Source organism: Chiloscyllium plagiosum, unplaced genomic scaffold (assembly GCF_037043375.1).
Source record: "Chiloscyllium plagiosum isolate Xiang-an unplaced genomic scaffold, Cpla_swu_hap1 HiC_scaffold_45, whole genome shotgun sequence".
In the NCBI taxonomy this organism is placed as follows: Eukaryota; Metazoa; Chordata; class Chondrichthyes; order Orectolobiformes; family Hemiscylliidae; genus Chiloscyllium; species Chiloscyllium plagiosum.
The window spans coordinates 17,969,791-17,992,598 of NW_028270183.1; the positions used below are offsets into that span (position 1 = coordinate 17,969,791).

The 22,808-nt window shown below is 42.3% G+C and overlaps 1 protein-coding gene across 4 annotated transcripts in view; it reads right to left on the reverse strand.

Annotated features, from left to right (window-relative positions):
* The window catches only part of LOC122552184 (adhesion G protein-coupled receptor E3-like), a 47,356-nt gene extending 34,465 nt beyond the window's left edge, over positions 1-12,891 (reverse strand). For 3 of the 4 annotated variants that reach the window (XM_043694774.2, XM_043694773.2, XM_087983321.1), the window contains exons 1-4: positions 12,843-12,891; positions 6,129-6,206; positions 4,178-4,236; positions 239-404 (exon numbers count right to left, since the gene is read on the reverse strand). In XM_043694774.2, coding sequence (XP_043550709.1) covers positions 239-404; positions 4,178-4,236; positions 6,129-6,206; positions 12,843-12,891 — 352 coding nt within the window. The remainder of the gene's footprint in view (positions 1-238; positions 405-4,177; positions 4,237-6,128; positions 6,207-12,842) is intronic. The other variant, XM_087983320.1, reaches the window with a different exon arrangement.
* Between the last annotated feature and the right edge of the window lie 9,917 nt (positions 12,892-22,808).

A 22,808-nucleotide genomic window follows, 5' to 3' on the forward strand; every position in this document is an offset into this window, starting at 1 on the left:
ACTCATTTCCTCTTAGCCACTTAGCTTCTAACCAACAATGTGTGACCATCTCCCTAAACATGCTTCCCACATTATTCTCTTCCTTGCAGATTCACTCAGAGTTCAAGCTTTTGTGTATGACATTTTAAATTCAATGTTTTAAATGCTACTTAAATACACCTGATGAATGAAGGTACCATTTGACTCATGTGAACACATGAAATTGCTAGTGATGTTAAATAAACTTTCATTTAATTACCAAAATAAGTTGTTGAGAGTCTGTAGCTGCACACATTGACGCAAGTGTTCAGTCCAGCAATTTTCAAAACCTGTCCCAACCTTTTGGATTCATTTCTTTGCTGATCTGAGGCAAACATCCTCTTGGCTATAAGGTCTCCTACAATACTTTCTAGAATATCCAGGTCCTGTTGGCACAAATTTCATAAAGGAAACCAATCAGTTTTACAGTTAGGTACGAATGTTTGCAATGTTCTGGTTAGGTCATGACTTCAGTATTGCATCTTTTGAGAAATTCATGAAGGCTCTTGAGAGGGTCTATAGAAGATTTACCAAGATTATTCCGGGGATGAGTGATCTTAGCTACTGTAGAAGGTGTTTTCCCTGAACCAATGGAAATTGAGGGGTGATTTGATTGAGATGGACCAGATTATGTCAGGTTTAAATGAGCTTCAAAGAAAAGCTGTTCCCATTAATTTTAAGTTTTGGGCAAGGGATGCAGCTGATTGTGAAGCAGAGCATTTTTTCAGAGCAAATGGTAATGACTAAGACCTCTCTGCCTGTGAGACTGCTGGAAGCAAAAAAAAGTTAATGATTTTGAATAGAAGTTGAATGGATACTCAAAAGGGATAAACTTTCAGGGCTTTGTGTTATGACTGGGGGTTTAGGACTGGAGTTCACTACAAAGAGCTAACATGAACTTGGTAGGCTGAATGGTCTCCTTATGTGCCAGAATGGGTTGGATTGTATTGGACACTGTAGTCCTCAAACAGGAACCACCACCACCCCTACCAGGTTTAGAAGTCAGGGTGAACTCACTTGTCATCTTGACAGTTGTCCCATTAGCATTGATCAGCATTAAGTGGTTGGAGGTAGGACTTCTGTTGAAAGAGAGTGGCTTCCACACCGAGGAGCCTGGGTAGGTTTGAATTCACAGATCCCGATGAGGATGGTGAATAAGATGGGGTTGGAACACTGATTTGATTAACCATAATGCAGAGTTAAAGTTGGGGATGATCTTTACATTGCAGTGATGGACAGGTGATGTGGTCCTTAGAACCCTACAAATGGAAGAATTAGACGATCACCCCATCTGCGCTAAAACCATGGATGACTGTAGGTCACTGCAGATGGAATGAAATACTAGAGGAAATGGTGGCGATGGATACAATTACATCATTCAAAAGGTATCTCAATGGGTATATGAAGAGGAAGGGTTGAGAGGGATATGGGCCAAGTGCTGGCAAATGGGACTAGATTAGGTTGGATATCTGGTCTGCATGGACGAGTTGGACCGAAGGCTCTGTTTCCATGCTGTACATCTCTATGACTCTAAGTAGCATCTTTTAGAGAAGGGAATCTGACACCAATTTCTGTTTTGCATTACCTGTCAGCCATTGCTCAGATGATAGGAATTTTGGGGCCATAGGTTTACTTCTCACTCATAAGAGACTTGAAGATTGAAATGCTGCACTGTTGTTTATGTCTTTCAGAAGAGCCATAAGGCCCAGTGCCCCATGCAATGACTTAAATAATTCTAAGATATTAGTATGAAGCAGGAGAGTTGTCAGCAAAGTACTCATTTCTGAGCCAACATTTTCACGACAACTCCAAGTTGTCCGCCTAAGGACTCGTCACATCATTTGCATTACTATCTGGATGTAGAGACTATTCAGGGCAAATTGATTTCATTACTTGATAAATTAATCAACCAGCTTGTTTATGGTTTACTCCTAATCTGTTTGAATTGCAAACCAGGAAACAATATTTTCTTTTATGAGTTGATACTAACAGTTGTTTTCAGAAATGTGTTGTGAGCAGCAAATACAGTATTTGCATCTTCACACGTGATGAAAAATAATACACCAGCCCTTCGAATATTTCATAACTTCTTTGCAATGTGTAAATTTCTCCTGCACCATCTCTTTCTTTTAAAACTCCTCTGAGATTGTATGTTGATTGTATCCGATCCACCTAATCTCTGCATAATTGTACTTTGTTCCAGATTAAAGTGAGGTCTGCAGATGCTGGAGATCAAAGTTGAAACTTTATTGCTGGAACAGCACAGCAGGTCAGGCAGCATCCAGGGAACAGGAGATTCGACGTTTCGGGCACAGGCCCTTCTTCAGGAATGAGCAGAGAGTGTTCAGCAGGAGAAGATAAAAGGTAGGGAGGAGGGACTTGGAGGAGGGGGGGCTGCACACCCCAGGTCATCTCCTCTGACCTCTTTCCACCTATCACATTTCCAACTCCCCTCCTCCAAGTATCTCCTCCCTACCTTTTATCTTCTCCTGCTGAACACTCTCTGCTCATTCCTGAAGAAGGGCCTGTGCCCGAAACGTCGAATCTCCTGTTCCCTGGATGCTGCCTGACCTGCTGTGCTGTTCCAGCAATAAAGTTTCAACTTTGTTCCAGATTAGTCAATTTTCTAGTAAAAAATTCCCTATACATACCTTGTCCACATCATTTGCAGTTCTCTCCATAAAGTGTAACATAAAGCTTTGCGTTTGCTACAGAGTTCTTTCTCTCTCTCTCTGTCTCCAGCAACCCCTCAAAGCAAGGAGGACACTGACCACAGGCTGCTGTACTGCAACTACTGCATGGTTCTTGTGACCAGGAAACCTCCTACTTTTACCACCTGCTTCTGATGTATTAGAAAGATTTACAGATGACAATCAATCTATTTGACCATGCCACAAATGCATCTTCTGTAGCCATCAAATCTGAGACAGGGAGTCGAATTTCTGAACTGACCTTCTGGCTTAGATGTAGAGACTCCCTGTGCTACAAGGCATCCTGGAGAGAGCTTTTTATTCTCTCCCTGGCCATCTATGTGATCTCTCACTGTTTTTTGATCAGCTCCTGTCCCTCCACCACAAGCAAATATTCCCCAGTTCCTTTCATCACAAACAGATTAATCTTACACTACCCAGTAGCTTTGATTTAAGTTAATCAGACAATGAAGCTGTTACTGTTGGATTTGTGCTGTAGTTTCCCTATCCATGGTTGATCTTTTTAGCAGACAAATCAGAGTATGTTTCTTATACTTTTGCATGTGCACCCTTTTCATTCTTTGACACATTTCATGCCGTGTTGCCACCTGACTTGGGAATGTTGTATAAGATTCCTCTGGAATTAAAGCGGATCTAGGGTGTGGCAAATATATTTTTATTAATAAATTCAAGGCCACAGAGGTAAACAACTGGTGCATAAACAAAATACATTCATTCCACTCAAGAATGGCCACAATATGGAGAATAATTTGTATCATTTCATATCTTTCTTTAAAACTTACTATTTGTATGATCTAATAATTATTAGTATGAACATTTAAGTTAAAGGTGAAGGACATCACTTTTAACTTACTGATTTGGTATCTGTGAGAAAACTTTAGTGTGATTACCTGCTTAATACATTTGCTGACTCACTTCTCCATTGACCACTGACCCATTGACTTATTCTGGAATACATACTCCTGGGTCTCCAGTATTGCACCCAACTATTCTTTATATCTGACCTTCAACTCACATCCATTTATATAGGCACTAATTTGTAGTAGTCATCACATTAGGAATCCGGATGAGGAATTCTGGCTGATATTGTCCCCTCCCTGACATGCACATGCACTGAAGCAAGTTGTAGTAACTTGAAGGTAGTGAGAAGGTATCTTGTTACAACAGAGGATGGTTAAGGTAAATAATATGGATACATTTAAGATAAAGCTCAGCTAATGCATGGGGGGAAAGGAATAGAGGGAGCTGCAATTAGAATAAAATTAAAGGATGGGTGAAGGCATATGTGGAGTATAAATGTTGGAATATTTCATTTGGGACTGGTGGCCTCCATTCTGTAATTCTGAGCAATTCACCATTGTATAGCTGGTTCTGGTAGGATCTAATAACTCAATACAGATCTGGAATATTGTAGTTGTTTATGAAACTGGGAGCAATTTATAACTTACTTGAATTGAGTTGTTTCCACAATACTGCACTCTGGCTTCAAAATGATCTTCATGTTCAACTGCAACAGAAATTGAACACATTAATGTTAGATTGCTCAATATACTGTAGCTCTGGAGCCCAGAAGCAAACTTTTAGTACCACATTCGTACCACCGAGGCTGGAATTTAACCCAGGTCCCAGCACTGCTGCCTCACAGCGTCAGGGACTGAGTTCAATTCCAGCCTTGGGCGACTGTCTGTGTGGAGTTTGTACATTCTCCCCTGTGTCTGCATGGGTTTCCTCTGTGTGCTTCGGTTTCCTCCCACAATCCAAAGATGTGCATGTGAGGTGAATTGCCCAGAATGTTCAGGGATGTGCATGTTAGTTACATTAGTCAGGGGCAAATATAGATAAAAGGGTAGGGGAATGGGTTTGGGTGGGTTCACTTTCAGAGGGTCAGTGTCGACTTGTTGGGTCGAAGCGCCTGTTCCATACTGTAGGGATTCTATGAATTCTTCTGGGATTCATTACAGTGTGATAGGCAGGTTGTTAAAAAAAAAAAGATGAGGTGTATTAAAAAGCGAAAGCCTGGTTAATGTATGGGGCAGCATGGTGGCTCAGTGGTTAGCACTGCTGCCTCACAGCACCAGGGTTCCAGATTCGATTCCAGCCTCAGGTGACTGTCTGTGTGGAGTTTGCACATTCTCCCCATGTCTGCGTGGGTTTTCTCTGGGTGGTCCAGTTTCCTCCCACAATCCAAAGATGTGCAGACTAGGTGAATTGGCCATGCTAAATTGCTCACAGTGTTAGATACATTAGTCAGAGGAAAATGGGTCTGGGTGGGTTACCCTTCGGAGGGTTGGTGTGGACTGGTTGGGCTGAAGAGCCTGTTTCCACACTGTAGGAAATCTAATTTAAACATTCTGCATGACACAAGTATAATCACGCCTGGAGATTTCATATGCCTCAGAGCGTCACTTCAGAAAGCAGTGTGTAATTAAATTGCACACTGCCTTCTTAGCATGAGAACATCCAAATATGGGGGTACAAACATTGACTGGTCCATCACTCGGTTCCATATGCATGCGACTCAAATATCTTAATTGGACGCTTTTCATCTCTCTCACCGCATTCCAATGGAACTACCGGAAAATAATCTGAAAAATGCCGCTCTGGTTTGTTCAAGTAAGGCAAGCCAAAACCAAGTGTTATGATAAAGGCACCTGATCTACTCCAGTTTGCCCAGCCAGTTCATCATCACCTTGTTAAGGGAGATTTAGCAGTAGACTTAGAGGGCTTGTCAGAGTAAACCCGGAAATGTTGTTTCCTCTTGTGGGACAGCATGAAACCAGAGGGCATGACCTTAGATTAGGGTGTTGCCATTTAAGACAGAGAAGGAGGCATTTCTTTCTCTGAGGGTACTGAATATGTGGAATTCTTTGTCACAGAGGGCTATTAAGGCTGGGTTGTTAAGTATATTTGAGAATGACAGACTTCTATCTCAAAGGAGCCACTTCCTGCACAGCAAGATCCTACAAGCAGTGATGTGTTAGTGAGAACATCATCTATTGGTGTGACGGTGGTGGAAGAATCAGTATTTGTTCGGATACTTTGAAGAACTCTTCTTCAGAGTGGTACCATTGGATTCAATTATAATGCTAAGAGAGTAAAGGGGAATTTTGGTCGAATATCTCATGTAGAAGAGGACCAGGAAGCGCAGTTTAAATTTGTGGAGGGGCTAGAACGTGGGACCACACAATCTACAAAATAAACTACAGTTTTCTATCTTTAAACTGATAACTGAAGCTAGCAACACTTTGAATACCACGAGAAATGGAAACAAAATCACGGTGAACTGGAATTGTAACTGGAGTTGAAATGAGGGATGTGTCTGGGAAAGAAATATGGTCTGTAAATATCACAATAGTCCCCATTCCCACCAAGGTTCATTTCTCCCACACAGTAACTCACCTTTGCAAGGCTCACTCTGGTCAGGGCTGGTTTGGGCTAAGATTGAAAACTGATTCCAGTAATGACTATAGTACATTGCTGGAAAGAAAAGGCAGGTACAATTAATTTATTTTAATTTGAAGCATTGCATGTATTCAAGTTTAATGAATATTATTGAAGGATAAGTGTTTCTATTCAAGAATAAACTGTGAAAACCAGTCGGTCCTATTGTGGCTGATAAATTAGATAGGTTCTTCATTTTAATTTTTGTAAAGGAGACTCCAGAAGAATTTTGTTCATGAGATGGATCACAGCTCAAGTAGACATTAATAGAGAATATATTCTACAGTCTCTGTCTGACTGGTGTCATGTACCATTCACACAAGAAAATAACCACCTCAAATAAGAGAGAATCTAACCATCTCCTGTTGAATTCCAATGGCATTAGCATTACTGAATCCATTACCAATGCACATTGGTGGCAGTGTGTGTACCATTTACAAGATACAGTGCAAGAAAAGTCCAAACGTCCTTCGTCAGCATCTTTCAAACCTGCAACCTCAACTAACAAGAAAGACAAGGCTTATGAACATTACAATGTGCAAGTTTCCTCCAAGCCATAGATCATTCTGACTTGGAACTATAGCATCTGTTTTTTTCACTATCACTGGGTCAGAATCCTGGAACTTCCTCCTTAATAGCATGTGGGTATTCCTACATTACATGGACTGCAGCAGTTCAATATGACAGTTCACCACTGTCTTGTCAATGGCAGATACGTAGGAGCACTAAATGCTACCTTATTAGTGATGTTTACAATTCAGCTATGAGTAATAAATGAAGTTATAAGTTCAGCCTTATAGCTTCATTTATGAATGGAATGCCTATTCTTTTAGGCATAATTTTCATGCAGGGGGTGCATGTGTGGAATGGGCTGCCAGAGCAAGGAGGCTAGAACAATTGTAACATTTAAAAGGCATTTGAATGAATATATGAATAGGAAGGGTTTGGAGGGATATGTTCTGGGTGCTGGCAGTTGGGACTAGAATAGATTGGGATATCTGGTCGGCATGGACAAGTTGGACCGAAGGGTCTGTTTCCATGCTGTACATCACTGTGACTGTATGACTGTATGTGGAGGTGCTGGTTTTGGACTGGGGGTGAACGAAGTCAAAACTCTCACGACGCCGAGATATAGTCCAACAGGTTTATTTGAAATTGCACACTTTCAGAGCCCCGACTCATTCCTCAAGAAGCTAGAGAGAGAGAGAATAGATCGGACACAGAATCTTTTGTAAAAGATCAAAGGGTTATGTGAATTAGATTAGATTAGATTACTTAGTGTGGAAACAGGCCCTTCGGCCCAACAAGTCCACACTGACCCGCCGAAGCACAACCCACCCATACCCCTACATTTACCCCTTACCTAACACTAGGGGGAATTTAGCATGGCCAATTCACCTGACCTGCACATCTTTGGACTGTGGGAGGAAACCGGAGCACCCGGAGGAAACCCACGCAGACACTGGGGGAATGTGCAAACTCCACACAGTCAGTCACCTAAGGCGGGAATTTAACCCGGGTCTCTGGCGCTGTGAGGCAGCAGTGCTAACCACTGTGCCACCGTGTCGCCCACAAATATATTGAACAAACCTAGATGGCTATTAAGGTTTTAAGCAATTAAAATGGAGGTGCAGGTTTCGGTTGATTAATATGTAAATTCCTGCCCCAAGATAACTTCAGTTTTTATCAGAATAAAGGTGACACCTTAGGCCAGACAAAGCATTTTAGGTGTGATGCCATGTTTCAAGTCTGTTTGTATCTCTTCCTGGAGCCAGACTGGTTTTATTTCCAAAATAGGCATTTATAAAATGCCACATTGACTGACTGTCTACAGATTTTGTGCATTTTGAACATAGATTTATGCGTGTGTGTAAGGGAGAGTGTGTGTGTGTGTGTGTGTGTGTGTGTGTGAGAGAGAGAGAGAGGGAGAGGGGGTGGGAGAGAGAGGTTTGTGTGTGTGCACGTGCCTCTGAGGAGTATGTATAAGCATGAGGGAGTATATGTGTGTGAGAGCATTTTGTAAGTGTGTGTGCTTGAGAGTGTGTGTGTGCAAGTGTGAGGGATATGCCTGTGAGAAAGTGTGAGTTGCGAGTGTGCGTGTATGAGAGAGGGTCCAGGATGAGATACAAACTAACTTGAAACATGGCATCACACCTAAAGTGCATTGTCTGGCCTAAGGTGTCACCTTTATTCTGATAAAACCTGAAGTTATCTTGGGGCAGGGATTTCCGTATTAATCGAAACCTGCACCTCCATTCTAACTGCTTAAAGACTTAAAAGCCATCTAGGTTTGATCAATACATTCGCATGAGTTGTATGACTCATTGATATTTTACTATAAATTCTGTTTGGATGTACTCTTTCTCACCAGCTGCCTGAGGAAGGATCAAGGTCCGAAAGCTTGCAGTTTCAAATAAACCTATTGGAGTATAACCTGGTGTCATGTGATTTTTGACTTTATTCTTTTAGGTGCTAACTTAAGTTCCCCATACTGGGCAGAAAATGTGTGCATATTTCCGTTCGGAAACTTGCAGTTTTCCAGTTGCAGTGACAAACAAAATGCTTCTCACCACCCGTCAGGGAATGTCCCCCTCCACAGGGCAAACTGCAGCTAAAGACTAGATGAATCAATGAGTAACAATGTTTTAGTGAAGATTTATAGCTCAGGTTGTGATTTAAGTTGTTGGTTGGTTCACTGAGCTAGTTAATTTTCTTGCAAATGTTTTATCTCCCTCCGGGATGACATCTTCAGTTGCTGTGTAGCCTTTGGATGAAGCACTGTTGCTGTGATCTGCCCAGAATTTATACGGTTCTCTCTGTCCTGGCAGGTGGTTCTATTTCCGGTTTTGTACTGTAATGGTCTATAGATGGGATGTATTTCAGCATGTTTATTAATGGCACACGTAGATGAATACCAGGCCTCCAGCAATTGCTGAGCTTGTCTTTGTTTTGGCTGTCCCTGTATTGTAACGTTGTCTCAGTTGAATTGGTGTCTTTCATTGTCAGTATGCACTGACATGAGGAAGAACTGGTCATGTCGTTTTGTTAAAAGCTGATGCTCATGTATTTTGGTGGCTGTTAATTCCTTACCAGAGTGTACAGAAAGGTTACACATACAGACTTGATTATTAATTACAACAGTAACCACCCCAATGTCCACAAACAGAGCTGTGCCAAAACTCTGTTTAAATACCCCAGACCTCCACAAAAAGAAGAGGAACACCAGTTACAAGTGGAGTTCCGCAGGGATCAGTTCTGGGTCCTCTGCTGTTTGTAATTTTTATTAATGACTTGGAAGAGGGAATCGAAGGGTAGGTCAGTAAATTTGCAGATGATACGAAGATTGGTGGAGTTGTGGATAGTGAGGAGGGCTGTTGTCGGCTGCAAAGGGACTTAGATATGATGCAGAGCTGGGCTGAGTGGTGGCAGATGGAGTTCAACCCTGTCAAGTGTGAGGTTGTCCATTTTGGAAGGACAAATAAGAATGCAGAATACAGGGTTAACGGTAGGGTTCTTAGTAAGGTGGAGGAGCAGAGGGATTTTGGGGTCTATGTTCATAGCTCTTTGAAAGTTGCCACTCAGGTGGATAGAGCTTGTAAGAAGGCCTATGGTGTATTAGCGTCCATTAGCAGAGGGATTGAATTCAAGAGTCGTGAGGTGATGTTGCAGCTGTACAGGACCTTGGTAAGGCCACATTTGGAGTACTGTGTGCAGTTCTGGTCGCCTCACTTTAGGAAAGATGTGGAAGCTATGGAGAGGGTGCAGAGGAAATTTACCAGGATGTTGCCTGGAATGGAGAATAGGTCGTACGAGGATAGGTTGAGAGTGCTAGGCCTTTTCTTATTGAAACAGTGAAGGATGAGGGGTGACTTGATGGAGGTTTATAAGATGATCAGGGGAATAGATAGAGTAGTCAGAGACTTTTTCCCTGGGAACAACAGTGTGTTACAAGGGGACATAAATTTAAGGTGAAGGGTGGAAGGTATAGGGGGGATGTCAGGGGTAGATTCTTTACCCAGAGAGTGGTGGGGGCATGGAATGCGCTGCCAGTGGGAGTGACAGAGTCAGAATCATTGGTGACCTTTAAGTGGCAATTGGATAGGTACATGGATAGGTGCTTAAGCTAGGACAAATGTTCGGCACAACATCGTGGGCCGAAGGGCCTGTTCTGTGCTGTATTGTTCTATGTTCTATCTATACAAAGTCTTTGCCAATAATGGGTACCCCAACAGCTTCATCCACCAATGCCTGGCCTACAAACAACACCAAGACAACTGAGTATGAGAGCATTTCTGTGAGTGTGTGTGCTTGAGAGTGAGTGTGTGTGCGTGCCTCAACACACTGACCAGCCTACCCTATATTAGAAATGTCTCAGAACTGACTACAAGACTTCTGTGTTCTCTGAGAATAAGGACAGTACACACACCAATAGCCATACTTCGCCAGCTACTATCGAAGACAAAAGACCCCAAGCCCACAACATGCAGGACGAATGTGATATACAAAATACCATGCAGCAACTGTGAGAAACATTACATAGGACAAATGGGCAGGAACTTTGCTACCAGAATATCTGAGCAGCAGCTTGCAACAAAACAACACAACTAGTTCTCCATCATTGTCAATACACACTGACAATGAAGGACACCAATTCAACTGGGACAACGTTACGGTACTGGGACAGCCAAAACAAAGACAAGCTTGGAAATTCCTGGAGGCCTGGTATTCATCCACAGGTGTCATAAACAAACATGTTGAAATAGACCTCATCTACAGACCATTACAGTACAAAACTGGAAATAGAACCACTCGCCATGACAGATAGAACCGCAAAAATTCTGGGCAGATCACAATGACAGCACTTCATCTGGAGGCTACTCAGCACTGAAGATGTCACCCAGTATGAAGGTGAAATGTTCGGAAGAAAATCAACCAGCTCAGCAAAACAACAACTTCAATGAGAAATAATGTTGGAACAATAGAACCAAAAGCCAAAAACAGTCTAGAGGAAATTACAGAAACTTAGCCAGTGAAACTTAAATGATTTTTAAAATCTCATTTTCTACATCCTCTGCTTTTCTCCTGTCTTGGGCACCGCAGTCACCATATCTCATTGGACATACAGCATTCCTGAAGGTCCTAAAACTCTTGCTTTCAACTGCTTCACCCAACCAAACAGCCCTTTTCTTTCACATTTCCTACTCACATTCAAATGTTTCTATGACTAGTAAATATAGCTGTTCAAAAAAAGTAAAAATAGCAATGCACTTTTTATTCCTCCTGGCTATTGCTAGCAGCAGGGTTTGAAGGCCATTCTTTAATCCATGGAGACCCCAGCACAATCCTGAAGAACTGGCAACTCTGGTAGTTTTAGACTTTCCCTGGTTTTACTGACGCTGTCTATGTTCCAGTATTCACACAGGTGGAATGTCATTATGAATACTTCTCAACAAGTGTCCATTTTAGATCAGTAAGGAGGGTTAGATGAGCCCTCGTTCTTTACTGTTGCAGTACTTGTTTTTCCCAATTATAAAAATGGTTTGCCCCCTGTATAGCAGTTTCTACTTTTGTTTCTTGTTTTGGGGATCATCAATATTTTGCTTTAACAGATAATCCAAGGGCCCTTACACAGAACAACAGAAGGAGGTATGTTAATTCCTTGAAGGAAATAGGAGTAGTAGTAAGCTATTAAGTCAAACATACTGCAATTCAAACAGATTAGATTAGATTACTTACAGTGTGGAAACAGGCCCTTCGGCCCAACAAGTCCACACCGACCTGCTGAAGCGCAACCCACCCATTCCCCTACATTTACCCCTTTTACCTAACACTACGGGTAATTTAGCATGGCCAATTCACCTGACCTGCACATCTTTGGACTGTGGGAGGAAACCGGAGCACCCGGAGGAAACCCACGCAGACACGGGGAGAATGTGCAAACTCCACACAGTCAGTCGCCTGAGGCGGGTATTGAACCCAGGTCTCTGGTGCTGTGAGGCAGCAGTGCTAACCACTGTGCCTCCGTGCCGGCCTGATCTTCTATCCCATACCCTTTCCTCCCCACTATCCCACTAGAAGTATAGGAAAATCTCAGACTTAAACCGATATTAACTCTTCAAGTGAAGCCACATATTACCCTTTCCCATTCTGCCGTTTTGAATTATTTCTGTCTAGATATGGGGGTCACTGGCAAGGCTGGCCTCTGTTGCCCATCCCTAGTTGCCGTTGAACTGAATGGCTTTCTAGGGCCATTTCAGAGGGCAATCAAGAGTCAACCATACTACTGGGGAACTGGAGTGATCTGTATGCCAAACCAGTTAAGCACAGCTGATTTCCTTCTCTAAAGGACATGAGTGAACCAGATTAGTTTTTATGACAATCAACAATGGTTATACGGTCATCATTAGGCTCACTTTTAATTTCAGGTTTTTAAAAATGGAATTCAAATTTTACATATTCTGTGTCTCTGGAAATATGGGAAAGTTTCGTAGATCACATTAGCTGTTCACCTTGAAGCCACACTTCCTTTCTCATGCAGACTTTCTCGATTAAACCTTTGGAAAAGTTCATTTTGATGTTTAGTTTGTGTTGATGCCCTGTCAATTGAGAACCATGCGTCTGAAAGGTTAAGGATGATACACTTGCCATGACTTATTAAATATTATCACTTACCCAGTATCACAGAAAGGTATAGAGACTTCATGGTTACCTCACCCTGCATCTTCTGCACTCACTGATTATAACTGCACATTGTACCTGATATTCTCTTTAACTACAGATAAATATGACACCAGGACACACCCCACAAATTTGAAACTCTCTTCCTCAAAGGGTAGTATAAGCAGAGACCTTGAATATTGTTAAGCCAGTGGAACTAGATTCTTGATAAGCAAGAGGTTTAAAGATTATTGGATAGGCAGGAATAAGGACAAATCAGATCAACCATGATCTTGTTGAGTGATGGTGCAGGCTCAAGGGGCCAAATGGTTCAGGCTCCGACTTCAGGTATTTTTCAACAACCTGTTCAAATGTATTATGACACAATTCTGGAGCACATGAGACTTGAACCCAGGCCTCCTCCCTCAAAGGTAGGGACCCTGCCACTGTGTCACAAGAACCTTCACCTGCTAAAACTTCTGTTTTTGTTTGAAGTCAACCTGTTCAGAAATGTTATTGCACATTGCTGGTGCAGATGGAACTCGAATCTAGGCCTCTTGGCTGAGAGTTAGGGACATTTCCATGACACCAGAAGGGCCACTGTTCAACGTCAGATGTTTTTACTCACCATGTTTAGGGATGTTCCAACACAACCCTTGAATTAGGTGGACTTGAACTGAGGTCTCCTGCCTCAGCGGTAGGGACACTACCACTGTGCCACAAGACGCCTTATTGCTCCAACTTCATATGTTCCTATTTGATTATGCTTCCTGTGCCTTGTAGATGATAGACAGGCTTTGGAGAGTGAGGGAAAACAGTTACAGGTAGTTCTCCTACAACGCATGTTTATTAAATGCATTTGGCTATGACACAATTTGTGAATTGTGGACTTTTTTTATAAAGTGAACTCCCGTTCACTGTTATGCGATTCCATCCCTGGCCTTAGGATTCTCTGTTTGTAAAATGCAAATTAAGTGTGTTTAGCTAAAGCAGGAAAGCAATCAGCACTGCAAGCCTTGAAACTTAGCTTGAAACTGGGAATTGTAGAAAGATTAACTTAGACTGTGCTTTTGTTTGTGTTTGGCTAATAACTTTTTTTTGCTTTGACTTTTACTGATAATTTTGGTGGTTTGTCCCTAACTCTGTTTTTCCCATAGACGCCATTATTTATATTGCACGATTTTCTATAATACGGTTTTGCACAGGAATGCAACTACCACATTCTAAGAGAACTTCACTGTATTCAGTGTCAGCCTCTTTCCACTGTTATAGCAATTGTTTTTAAATGAGTGGTTCAGTTGTGATTTTGATCAGTAGCAGGACTCAGGGTTTTGACAAAGGGACATTTGGCAATAGTTATTGCTGTTGAATGGGTTGTACTTTGTGATACCCACTTCAGGGATATTTTATTATTTCTCATTTGCACTTAGTATAACAGTGATAATATTTTTGAGTTCCTTTGAGACATTGGCGGAAATGGCTTTCAAGATTTGCAGTGGACATCTAAAGTTGGCTATATGTGATGCAGTAGGCTCGTGCCAGGTCTTAAAGGTCTCTGCAAATCTTTAAGGGATGTTAATTCTAGGGTAATGTATATTATGATAATTGACTTTCATAATCTCTCCAAAATCCCCTGGAAAAAAAGCAGGCAATTCTAGGAAAATGGAATTTATCTAATGTCATAGGTTTCAGAATAAAATATCAACATGATATAATTGGAGTTATATTTGGCAGAGAGGGGTTTATTTGCTATTTAGGATCTTAGTATAAAAACAATGACTGAATCTGAAACAACAAAATTTGTAGTTGTTTCTTATGCAAATAAATTATTTAAATCACATGTAAAATCCCGTGCACCATGAGTCATAGAGTCATAGAGATGTACAGCATGGAAACAGACCCTTCGGTCCAACCTGTCCATGCCGACGAGATATCCCAACCCAATCTATCCCACCTGCCAGCACCCGGCCCATATCCCTTCAAACCCTTCCTATTCATATACCCATCCAAATGCCTCTTAAATGTTGCAATTGTACCAGCCTCCACCACTTCCTCTGGCAGCTCATTCCATACATGTACCACCCTCTGCATGAAAAAGTTACCCCTTGGGTCTCTTTAATATCTTTCTCCTCTCACCCTAAACCTATACCCTCTAGTTCTAGACTCCCCAACCCCAGGGAAAAGACTTTGCCTATTTATCCTATCCATGCCCCTCACAATTTTGTAAATCTCTATAAGGTCACCCCTCAGCCTCCGATGCTCCAGGGAAAATAGCCCCAGCCTGTTCAGCCTCTCCCTGTAGCTCAGATTCTCCAACCCTGGCAACATCCTTGCAAATCTTTTCTGAACCCTTTCAAGTTTCACAACATCTTTCCGATAGGAAGGAGACTAGAACTGCACGCCATATTCCAACAGTGGCCTAACCAATGTCCTGTACAGCCATCACATGACCACTCAACTCCTGTACTCAATACTCTGACCAATAAAGGAAAGCATACCAAACGCCGCCTTCACTATGCTATCTACCTGCGACTCCACTTTCAAGGAGCTATGAACCTGCACTCCAAGGTCTCTTTGTTCAGCAACACTCTCTAGGACCTTACCATTAAGTGTCTAAGTCCTGCTAATATTTGCTTTCCCAAAATGCAGCACCTCGCATTTATCTGAATTAAACTCCATCTGCCACTTCTCAGCCCATTGGCCCATCTGGTCCAGATCCTGTTGTAATCTGAGGTAACCCTCTTCACTGTCCACTACACCTCCAATTTTGGTGTCATCTGCAAACTTACTAACTGTACCTGTTATGCTCTCATCCAAATCATTTACGTAAATGACAAAAAGTAGAGGGCCCGGCACTGATCCTTGTGGCACTCCACTGGTCACAGGCCTCCAGTCTGAAAAACAACCCTCCACTACCACCCTCTGTCTTCTACCTTTGAGCCAGTTCTGTATCCAAATGGCTAGTTCTCCCCGTATTCCATGAGACCTAGCCTTGCTAATCAGTCTCCCATGGGGAACCTTGTCGAACGCCTTACTGAAGTCCATATAGATCACATCTATTGCTCCGCTCTCATCAATCTTCTTTGTTACTTCATCAAAAAACTCAAATCAAGTTTGTGAGACATGATTTCCCCTGCACAAAGCCATGTTGACTATCCCGAATCAGTCCTTGCCTTTCCAAATACATGTACATCCTGTCCCTCAGGATTCCCTCCAACAACTTGCCCACCACCGAGGTCAGGCTCACTGGTCTATAGTTCCCTGGCTTGTCCTTACCACCCTTCTTAAACAGTGGCACCACGTTTGCCAACCTTCAGTCTTCCAGCACCTCACCTGTGACTATCGATGATACAAATATCTCAGCAAGAGGCCCAGCAATCACTTCTCTAGCTTCCCACAGAGTTCTTGGGTACACCTGCTTAGGTCCTTGGGATTTATCCACCTTTAACCGTTTCAAGACATCCAGCACTTCCTCCTCTGTAATCTGGACATATTGCAAGATGTCACCATCTATTTCCCTACAGTCTATATCCTGAACCTAATGTATTTTCATCATTCTATCAGGAATGCCAGAAGGAACAAAAGCTGTTTGTGCTTTTTGTTGGAAGTTGTAAAATTGTCAATAATTGCCAACCTAATATGAGATTGTTGAGTCTGGTGGGAATAAAGAAACTTGAGTTAAGTCCTGACAAAATTGCTGGGAAAAGGAAAGAGAAATTATCTATTTTTGGAAGAAGCACAAATCTTTCCAACTCAACAATCCTTTAAGAGTATCCTTAATGCTTCTCTTTTCGATGAAGTTTATGGTCATCTGATGCAGTATTTCCTTAGGTGTTTCAGTAGAACCCCATGGCCCTGGACCAAAAATCTGAAGACATGAGTTCTAATCCTACCATGGCAGCTGGGGAATTAAATAAATCTGATTAAATATAAAGCTGAAATTAACAAAGCTTGTAGTAATAATGATGACCATGATAGCAGTAATGTACTTCAGGGAATAAAATCTGCCTTCCTTACCCAATCTGGCCTATATGTGACTCCAGACCCACAGCAATGTCATTAATTCTTAACTATTTTATGGAAAAGATAGTGTAATGAAAGTTTATGATGTGTGGTTATTGTTTGGGAACTTGATTCTTTATCTTAAGTCAATGGATTTTTGATTTTCAGTGCTGTGGAATCTGGTTTATTTTTTTAATGATCATAAAATTATTTGAAACATTAAGCTAAAGACAGCCTTTCCAAGGAAACATGTGACTTAAGCTAAATGGCTCAATAAGCTACTTGTTGAGCTAACTGCTGCTGCTTGAGTTTTATGGCCCAAGACAAAAAGAAATAGTTGACCAAAGCCACAAGCAAATTGAGTTCAGAAGAAAAATTCATTCCGGCAGAAGGGCAATTTTGAGTTTGTAGATCCCTTCTGGCCATCAGAGCTAGAAATAAGTCCTAAGCCACTTTAACAGCCTCCAAGTGGTCAAAGTCGATTAGTTAGCCCACCTTTGTGTCTCATGGACAGAAAGTAATGGGAAGAATCACATCTAGCTGATATGTATGAAGGTACCAAATAAAAAAGTTTGCAACCTTGTCAGTTCAGTAAAATTACAATGAAAATAGAACATAGAACAATACAGCACAGAACAGGCCCTTCGGCCCACGATGTTGTGCCGAACATTTGTCCTAGCTTAAGCACCCATCCATGTACCTATCCAATTGCTGCTTAAAGGTCACCAATGATTCTGACTCTGCCACTCCCACAGGCAGCGCATTCCATGCCCCCAGCACTCTCTGGGTAAAGAACCTTCCCCTGACATCTCCCCTATACCTTCCACCCTTCACCTTAAATTTATGTCCCCTTGTAATACTCTGTACCCGGGGAAAAAGTTTCTGACTGTCTACTCTATCTATTCCCCTGATCATCTTATAAACCTCTATCAAGTCACCCCTCATCCTTCGCCGTTCCAATGAGAAAAGGCCTAACACTCTCAACATATCTTTGTACGACCTAGTCTCCATTCCAGGCAACATCCTGATAAATCTTCTCTGCACAGAACTGATCCCTGCGGAACTCCACTTGTAACTGGACTCCAGGTTGAATATTTACCATCTACCACCACTCTCTGACTTCGACCGGTTAGCCAGTTTTCTATCCAACTGGCCAAATTTCCCTCTATCCCATCCCTCCTGACCCTCCGCATAAGCCTACCATGGGGAGCCTTATCAAATGCCTTACTAAAATCCATGTACACTACATCCACTGCTCTACCCTCATCCACATGCTTGGTCACCTTCTCAAAGAATTCAATAAGACTTGTAAGGCAAGACCTACCCTTCACAAATCCGTGCTGGCTGTCTCTAATCAAGCAGTGTCTTTCCAGATACTCATAAATCCTATCCCTCAGTACCCTTTCCATTACTTTGCCTACCACCGAAGTAAGACTAACTGGCCTGTAATTCCCGGGGTTATCCCTATTCCCTTTCTTTGAACAGGGGCACAACATTCGCCACTCTCCAGTCCCCTGGTACCACCCCTGTTGACAGTGAAGACGTTGCCAACGGTACTGCAATTTCCTCTCTTGCTTCCCACATAATCCTAGGATATATCCCGTCAGGCCCGGGGGACTTGTCTATCCTCAAGTTTTTCAAAATGCCCAACACATCTTCCTTCCTAACAAGTATCTCTTCTAGCTTACAAGTCCGTTTCACACTCTCCTCTTCAACAATACGGTCCCTCTCATTTGTAAATACTGAAGAAAAGTACTCATTCAAGACCTCTCCTATCTCTTCCGACTCAATACACAGTCTCCCACTACTGTCCTTGATCGGACCTACCCTCGTTCTCGTCATTCTCATGTTTCTCACATATGCATAAAATGCCTTGGGGTTATCCTTGATCCTACCCGCCAAAGATTTTTCATGCCCTGTCTTAGCTGTCCTAATCCCTTTCTTCAGCTCCCTTCTGGCTATCCTGTATCCCTCCAACTCTCTGTCTGAACCTTGTTTCCTCAACCTTATGTAAGCCTTCTTCTTCCTCTTTACAAGACATTCAACCTCCCTCGTCAACCAAGGTTCCCTCACACGACCATCTCTTTCCTGCCTAACAGGTACATACGTATCAAGGACATGTCGTATCTGTTCCTTGAATAAGTTCCACATTTCTACAACATCCTTCCCTGACAGCCTATGCTCCCAACTTATGCTCCTCAGATCCTGTCTTACAGTATCGTATTTACCCTTCCCCCAATTGTAAAACCTACCCTGTTGCACGCACCTATCTCTCTCCATAACCAAGGTGAAAGTCACAGAATTGTGGTCACTATCACCAAAATGTTCACCCATTAACAAGCCCATCACTTGTCCCGGTTCGTTACCAAGTACCAAATCCAATATGGACCTGCCCTCTGATCTGACAATCTACATACTGAGTTAGAAAAGTTTCCTGGACACACTACATAAACACCGCCCCATCCAATGTACTTGATCTAAAGAGCTTCCAATCAATATTTGGGAAGTTGAAATCGCCCATGACTACTACCCTGTGGCTTCTGCACCTTTCCAAAATCTGTTTCCCAATCTGTTTCTTCACATCTCTGCTGCTATTGGGGGGCCTTCACTGGGTCACTGAAGTGACACTTCACTGGGTTTGAGTGTTTGTGAAGGATATTGCTGAGATAAAGTGTTGACTCTTTCATTTTCTGTTTGTGGTAAGTTCTTTACAAGTTGTCATACATGCACATATATAGTTTTTTATTTGTTCTTTTTTTAAAACTAAATTGACAGTATTGTGCGAATATGTGCAATGATGGGCTACCATTGTAACCAAGGTGCAAAAATAAATCTTATGATCTTTTAAGTCAGATTTCACAATCTGACTTACCATTAGCTGAGATCATGACAAAATCAAGTCATTCTTTTAGTGCAAGGCAGCTCACCAGTGCTTTCTCAAGAACAATTAGGGGTGGACAATTTTCAAGAATGATACCCAAACTTCAGGAGTTAAGTTATGAGGAAAAATGATACAAATTAGGACTATTTTCTATAATATTTAGAAGGTTAAGGGGTGACCTGATCGAAGTTCTTCAAGATATTAACAGGAAAAGACAAGGTAGATAAAAATAGCTTTTCCACTGTTTGGAAGTTCTTGATCTAGGGAGAATAGTCTGCGAATTAGGCAAGACTGTTGAGGAGAGATGTTAAGAAGCACTTCTATGTACAAAGGGTGGTACAGGTTTGGAGCTCTCTTCCACAAATGACAATGGATGCTGGATCAGTTGTTAATTGTAAATCTGAGTTAGATAAATTCTTGCTGAAAATGTGTTGCTGGAAAAGCGCAGCAGATCAGGCAGCATCCAAGGAGCAGGAGAATCGACGTTTCGGGCATGAGCCCTTCTTCAGGAATGAGGAAAGTGTGCCAAGCAGGCTAAGATAAAAGGTAAGGAGGAGGGACTTGGGGGAGGGGCGTTGGAAATGCGATAGGTGGAAGGAGGTTAAAGGGAGGGTGATAGGCCGGAGTGGGGGTGGGGGCGGAGAGGTCAGGAAGAAGATTGCAGGTTAGGAAGGTGGTGTTGAGTTCGAGAGTTGGGACTGAGACAAGGTGGGGGGAGGGGAAATGAGGAAACTGGAGAAATCTGAGTTCATCCCTTGTGGTTGGAGGGTTCCTAGGCAGAACATGAGGTGCTCTTCCTCCAGCCGCCGTGTTGCTATGGTCTGGCGATGGAGGAGTCCAAGGACCTGCATGTCCTTGGTGGAGTGGGAGGAGGAGTTGAATTGTTGAGCCACGGGGTGGTTGGGTTGGTTGGTTGATCCGGGTGTCCGAGAGGTGTTCTCTGAAACGCCACCTTCCTAACCTGCAATCTTCTTCCTGACCTCCCGCTCCCACCCCCACTCCGGCCTATCACCCTCCCTTTAACCTCCTTCCACCTATCGCATTTCCAACGCCCCTCCCCCAAGTCCCTCCTCCTTACCTTTTATCTTAGCCTGCTTGGCACACTTTCCTCATTCCTGAAGAAGGGCTCATGCCCGAAACGTCGATTCTCCTGCTCCTTGGATGCTGCGCTTTTCCAGCAACACATTTTCAGCTCTGATCTCCAGCATCTGCGGTCCTCACTTTCTCCTAATGGATAAATTCTTGTTAGGCAAAGACATTAGAGGTATGGTTCAAAGGCAGGTATATGGAGTTACACCGAAGATCAGCCATCATCTCATTGAATGGTGGAACAGGATCTAAGGGCTGACTGACGGCCTCCTGTTTTTATGTTCCTACAATAAATGCTGACCTGAGCAGTGATACCCTCATCTTGTGAATGAATTTTTAAAAAATTGATAGAGGCAGTGTGAGTCCTAATAAGTCATTACCTAATGAGTCATGACCAAATGCTTCAATAAAGGGAAAGGTTTTAAGGAGAAATCATGCAGAAGGCCACTGAAGGATATCTCGAGCTTAGTTCTCAGGCAACTGGAGGCACAGCTGTCAGTAGTGATGTGATTAAATCTGGGAATGCCAAGAAAGTTCAGCGAGAGGAGAGCAGAGATTCTGAGAATTGTGGACAGGAGCAACTTACAGATATAGGGAGGAGCAAGTTCATGGAAGGGGTTGAAAATAAGGATAAGAATTTTAAGTTTGCAGTTTTGCTGAACATCTAGAGCAAATATAATTCAGCTGTTCACTTGTTTGAGGAATTTGTTAGTGTTGATGTATAAAAGCCAGTCCAGATGAGTTGTGTAATGTGTGTAAATATTGGGTGTTAATTTCAATATTGCTGGGGGCACAAAACAGGCATTGGCTGATCAACTGGCATTTAGACAGCTTGCTTGATGTCCTATCATTGACCTCAGTGGATGAAGCTACCCAATTCCTAATGCCATGTCTTGATCTACCTAATTTGACTTCCAGTTCTCACTTCTTAAGCAATTCTTTTGTGGGATGTGAGCATCACTGGTAAGGCTAGAATTTTGTGCTAGTCACTAATTGCCTTTAACTGAGTGGCTTTCCAGATTATTCCCGAGGGCAGTTAAAAGTCAACCACATTGCTGTGGGTCTGGAATCACATGTAGGCCAGACGAGAGTTTTTTAAAATTATATGTTCATGGGATGTTGGCATCGTTGGCTCGGGCAGCATTTATTGCCTTTGAGAATGTGGTGTGAGCTACCTTCTTGAACCATTGCGATCCTTTGGGTATAGGTACAGCCACAGTGCTGTTAGGAGGGGAGATGTAGGATTTGACCTAGCAACAGGAAAGGAATGCGATATTGTTCCAAATGTATGGCAGATTTATCATGTTTATGGTAATGGTCTAACAGTCAGTCACTCATTAGAGACTGATTTACTTTGTGGACCAGTTTAGTTGAAACACAGTATAAGTTATGAAGCAGACATCACTACAAACCAACAGATTTCTGTGTTTGTAACATGCAGACCTACAGCAGAACAACACTCAGGCAGAGTTGCAAAGTTGCATTTACACCTCACCTAAAATCCTTAAAGATGGAATCACTTAAAGGCAAGTTAAAAATGCAGGATTTCTTTCCCTAAAAAAATCATTAGTTAATCGGGTGGGTCTTTATGACAATTTATGATAGTGTCATGCTCACCATTGCCGAGGCTAGCTTTAAATTCCAGATATTATCAATTGATTTTAATTCAACCAGCTGCTTGTCCTCAAGCATTACTCCAGAGTTCGGCATTACTAGTCTAGTGACATTACTGGCTACAATCTCTCCCTGCGTCTATGAGATAAAGGGATTGAAAATACAGTGTTACCTAGTATGATTGTTTAGGAGAGGAAATCCATGCAGACACTTCTATTCAACAATATGAGTCAGGTCAGTTGCAGCATGTGTTATGATGTGGGATGAAAGATATTACAGGTTAGGGGTGCAGTAATTACTGGAAGGACCTGCAAGATGATACATAGCTGCATTTTGGTCCAGGTGTGGTTTCAATAAGACAAGTGTATGAAAAATAGGGAGGCATTTTGTAACAT